The sequence below is a fragment of the Limulus polyphemus genome, unplaced genomic scaffold, assembly GCF_000517525.1.
Source record: "Limulus polyphemus unplaced genomic scaffold, Limulus_polyphemus-2.1.2 Scaffold1064, whole genome shotgun sequence".
In the NCBI taxonomy this organism is placed as follows: Eukaryota; Metazoa; Arthropoda; class Merostomata; order Xiphosura; family Limulidae; genus Limulus; species Limulus polyphemus.
This window is the reverse complement of record NW_013666674.1, coordinates 229,798-235,443: the sequence shown is the minus strand read 5'-3', so window position 1 is coordinate 235,443 and position 5,646 is coordinate 229,798. Positions and strand designations below refer to the sequence as shown.

The 5,646-nt window shown below is 30.5% G+C and overlaps 1 protein-coding gene across 2 annotated transcripts in view; it reads left to right on the top strand.

Annotated features, from left to right (window-relative positions):
- LOC106461949 (activin receptor type-2B-like) overlaps nucleotides 1-5,646 on the top strand; it is a 66,154-nt gene that overhangs the window by 20,603 nt on the left and 39,905 nt on the right. For both annotated transcript variants that reach the window (XM_022389055.1, XM_022389054.1), the window contains exon 4: nucleotides 799-1,038. In XM_022389055.1, the coding sequence (XP_022244763.1) occupies nucleotides 799-1,038 (240 nt within the window). The remainder of the gene's footprint in view (nucleotides 1-798; nucleotides 1,039-5,646) is intronic.

The following is a 5,646-nucleotide window of genomic DNA, read 5'->3' as shown; positions in this document are numbered from 1 at the left end:
TGTTAATTATCTATTGGTTTAATGTAAGTGGCTATTGTTCAGGATGAACAATACTAAGGAAGGGGCAGTGGAAGCCACACAATGCTGGGAGCATGTGCGTTGGAGTTTCTTGAAGGATCATGAATTATTGAGGAACCCTACGAATGTTTGCCAGATGCCCTCGTTTTTTGGTATATAAGCCTGGCAAATAAAGCCAGTGATAGATAGATATGCAGATGGATCGAAGAGACAGATATTTGAGTCAAGCAAACACTAGGCACTGTAAATAAAGTGTGTGAATCACTGTGATTTATAACGTGTGTTATAAAGGTTGTTGAGTTTAAAGTAACTGTGGAAATTCTATGTATTACAAAGTTGTATCGAGATAGAATAAACTAGTTTTAATCAAGAAAGAACTTGTATCGCTGAAGTTTCTCAGAAAGAATTTCTACGAGAAATTAACAAACAAGCAGATGCATAACAATATTATGATTATTTTATAATATAATAGAAATATTCTCATGTACTATTGTAGGAATTGTCTGGTTATATAAGAACATGCAGTATTAGTGCATTATAAAACCTGTTACTATTCAGTGTTTGACTTTACAAATAAAGACTACTATAAGAAGTTTGAGAAAGGGCTTGTACTTAAAGCAGAATTCTTTAAGATGTAATGGTGTTGAAGCATGTTGGATTAATGATGGCAATTTCATTTGATATAGTATTATGAAACAGTTAAGATTTGAACAGATTGCATTTTTTCTATAAAAAATAGATAATATAATTACACTGTATATGTTCTCCAACTTTTCATAGGCAAATGTTGTTTCATGGGCAGAAGTACTAACTATCTCAGACTCGATTGCAAAAGGTCTCATGCACTTACATGAAGAATTACCACCAACCAGAGGTGAAGCCTACAAACCCTCTGTAGCTCACAGAGATTTCAAAAGTAAAAATGTTCTCTTAAGGGGTGACTTAACGGCCTGCATTGCAGATTTTGGTTTAGCCCAAGTTTTCTATGCTGGAGAGTCTCCAGGAGATACTCATGGTCAAGTAAGCATTTATTCTTTATATGTCAAATTTGTTAAATTAAAATTGCATGAGAAAGTAAACCAACGCTTAGTACTGTTTTCACTTCACATATATTTTTAGAGATGAGGAAATATTTTAGTGATCACAACAGCTGGTTTCAGAAAATGGAGCTCTCCTACAAAGACTTACTTAAGAGATTTGATGATTTACATGATATTGTGCGCAGCAGTGCAGTTAGCTCTTGTTACCTTAAGCTGCCCAAGTTCTGTTAATTCTGCACATTCAGAACATTTTCCCGTCAGTATTTTGTATTTGCAGTATTACTCATCCGATGTTTTTTTTTCCCTAATTGTTAATCATTCCACCAGGGTGTTGTGTCGAAAAACTTGCATAAATGTCATCATTGAATGTGAGATGAAGCTCAGCCACTATGTGTTACTAATGTGTGCCAACATATTTTGTTTACGCTTGTTATTTCAGTGTGTAACATATAACTTTCTTCTTTCATAGATTTTAAACTAATGAAACATCTAATGTCTGACAAATCAAAATTAATTTCATTGAAATTTAGCATTAGTTATTTTTTTAATGCCAATCCTTACAGAGTTAGATAAACAATCAATTTTCATCACACTCTTGATAGTCAATAGTTTTAAAGTTACTGTATAACATTAAAAATATAAAGTGCTGTCCTAATAATATTGTGAAACATGGGCATTTACAAAACATTTTGGATTTATTACACTTGAGTAATTGGGATAGCATAGTGTTATTTCCTTCAAAGTTAAGAATGTTTAATGAATAGTGTAGCCTTATTCATTTTTATCCTAACAAGGTATATTTTATATTGATAGATTTTTATTGCCCAAGCTAATCCTAGTTTTTCAGTCCAGGAAGTCTTCTGGAATTTATAAGTTTGGGGTTTACCTTGGAAAAGTACTGAAATTAAAAAAAAAGAAAATTGATTTTTGTCACAACAGTCCTGAAATTTCTCCTTGAAGGAAAAAATGGTCTACTTTTCAATTTCAGTGTAATTGATTTGACTTTATTTTCAATAAATATCAATTGTAGTGCATTTTAATACCCAGAGTTAACCATGGTGTATGGTTATTATATACAGTGCTTTCTGTCTCCTAAAAAGCACATGCTTTGCCATGGATAGGGTTCTTCTTAACTTTTAGCAAAATATGTCCAATTTGAGTGGGTGGGGCAAGGTTAATGAGCCTATCTAGGCCCCTTGCTTGTCCATGGCAGTGATTCCACCAAGAAATGGTTTTCAGTAATTTTGATGTGTCAAGAAAGCCTTTCCTGGGGTCTTCTATTCTGTCTTGAAATATCTGGTATTAGAAACAAAATTAATCAAATTAAAAAGTGCTGAATATATTCATAATCTGGCCTAAACATTTAGGCAATAAAACTAAGCAGCTAGAGCTTATAAGAAGTTTGTTTGAATTTCTCAAAAGCTGGAATATGTCTTACCATAGAAATTTCTAAAAATTACACTGCTGTACTTCCAAACACAGAATGTCTCCCTTTAACTTTTTCACTAACATTAATTCTTTACTGTCAAAAATTGTAAACATCTACTTAACCATATAACTACTGGTGCAATTTTTAAATTCCTTTCTGCGTATGATACTGCATTACATTCAGAATTTAATTAAACCACTTTACTATCAATATATATATATGTCAATAAAATGAAAATTATAATGTATGTTATAATTTGAATTTTTATGTTATCTAAGTTTTAATTCTTTTATTTCAAAGGAAATATTAAAAAAAAACAACTGTGTGATCTATGCACTGTTGAAAGTCTCAAATTTAGCAATGGTTAGATCTTATCTCCATAAGCTGGTAATCTAATGAGTATTTAGATGCTAATGTGTTTGAACTATTGACACGTGAGATCTAAAGTCTGCAGCTGCATTCTCTGGGAAGCGGGTATAAATTTTCCAGCCCATGATGGTTGCTCTGCCCACCTTCTATACTTTGTCTTGAGATTTACAGTGTACATGTAGGTAGTTGACACAAGTGTATATAGTCGTTAGTATATAGTACATATATTCCCCCAAATGATTACTTTGAAAGTGGTGTGCAGTTTTTGTTACGTGTAAATGCCATTAATATTGTGTTTGCTTGATCGACTATAGCACTTGAGGTTGTTTCACACCTAAACATGCTATAGTTACAAAAACAGTTAAACTGTAATTAGGTCTTACTTTTACATTTTAGTTATTTATACATTATATGTGATTTTTATACATTTAATTTGTCGCATAGATTGTGAAAATTTATAAACAAGATGGCATCATTGGCATGTGCAAGTGTTAGAGAAATGAGTCTCTGCTTGGGAGTTGCCGTATAATAATAATAAAGCCCTATGGGCACCAGTTGATGTATCTGAATAAATAATAAAAGACAAAGAATTGGAAAGGAAAATTTGAAATAAACTATAAGTGAAAAGATAAAGATGTGAAATTACGCATATGAAAAACACAAGTTTCAAAAGTGTTCTACAAAGAATTAAAAGGTATGTACATATTTCCATTTTTTAATTTTAAACATTTTATTGCACTGTACATTGATGATAATATGTAGAGTTAGTAATATAGCAGAGGAAATGGCAAATATAAACACTTACCTTAAAAAACTTTCATTTTCGTTTAGAAAATTCTAAAGATTATGAAAGTGAAATGTGAAACTTTCAGATAAGAAAAAAGAAATTTTTATACTTAACATGTAAGTCACTTTGCAGGTGAACTGTTCAAAGTCTGAGTGCAAATAACTATATTATAATAACAAATTTTTATTTTGAAAAAGAAGAAAAAATCAAAATTAAATATTTTATTTTTATGGAAACAACATACTTTTAGCAGTATCGTACACAGAAAGGAATTAAAAAATGGTGCCGGTAGTTTTAGGGTTAAAGATAATATCAATGAGCCAGAGTTCTAACATTTTTATAATACCAAACACAATCTTTCACATCCCAAACTAGTTGCCTCAACCCTTTCGAGACAGCTCACGGGTGAAAGGCCATGTCATCTCGTTTGTTGACTCACATTCAAAATTTTATTGAACCACTATTTCATGAATTTATGTCAATACGTTTGGTATCAAATTGTAGATTATAATTCAAATTTTAGTATTATACCTTAATCAATATCTTAATTTAAAAGTAAATATTAAAAAAAACACAGTTAAACATCAATTTTTGTGTGTCACATGGTATGTTGAATGCAGCACTGGTTCAAGTTAGATGTTTGTGATGTCAAAATACTAAGTCTGTAGTTTTCTATGAATTAAGAACTCAAATTACCGATATTGACAAACTAGAATATAAAATAAGAGCCTCTTATGTTTTCAACTTGCTAAGATATTGTTCGTGTACCAAATCAAACACAGTGGTACCCCACCCACCTCTTTCCATATATATACACTTACTTCTGTATATGATATGAATAACCAATTGAAAGCTCAGAATGTCCCCTTGTGGCTATCTCAACCATTTTAACGTGTTTGGATGCTATCTCTTTCTTTTCAACAAAGATTTCAAGGAGCTAGGTTAAGTCTTTAGTCTGCTCAAAATTTCATATTTTGTTAGACTGAAATACAACTTAGTTACTAAGCTTGATAAATTATAGTGGAATTCTATGTTATTAATATAGTAATTTATGATCTTTTGGTTATTCAACTGTATACATAAAACTAAAAAAATTATTTCATTTCATATCCTCCACGTGAGGTCTAAAAAGAGATATGAAATAAATTTGACAAAAATGTTCTTTGAAAAAACTGAAAAGGTTCGGTAAAAAATATTGCAAGATTTGTTATTTTTGTATTCTTCTTATGTGCACTCAGATGCTGAATATTTCAGTATTACTATCAACATATTGTGCAATGAAATGTTTAAAATTAAAATAGAAAAATTGTATATACCTTTTAATTTTTCATTGAATAATCTTAAAAAATCTTTTGATTATATTCTTAAGTGTAATAAATCAAACCCAGTGGCACCCTGCCCACATCTTTCCATTTTTGGAAATGCAACTTTATATACACTTCTATATATGACATGAATAACCAATTGGAAGTGAATAATACAAAAACATAGAAAAGGAGTAAGTCATTTTCAAAACATGTGAAACACATAAAAATCAATAATACACACAATATGTATAAGTGTCAGTGTATTTTCTTGCCATACACTTCTAACAATGGATATTAATTGAAACAAGAAAAAAGACTAAATAATATATATACCACTCTTAGCATAACATAATATTTTGGGACAACATGAGACCTATTGATCCATGTCAGCTGTTCCATCTTCAAAACTAAATTAAAAAGATTTTAAAAAATATAATAAAGAAAGTTTAAAGCCAGCCCTTTTCATTCATATACTTATCAAGCTTTTTCTTAAACTCACTTAAATTTATTGCCTTTACAACATCTGAAGGCAACCCATTTCAAAGGCCAACCACTGTGTTAGAAAAATAAAACTGTTTTAACTGAAGATGACTCCTACCTTGCCAAAATTTATATTTGTGTCCCCTAGTCCTACTATTCTGATTAAATTAAAAAAAAAGATGATACATCAACACTATCAATTCCCTTTACAATCTT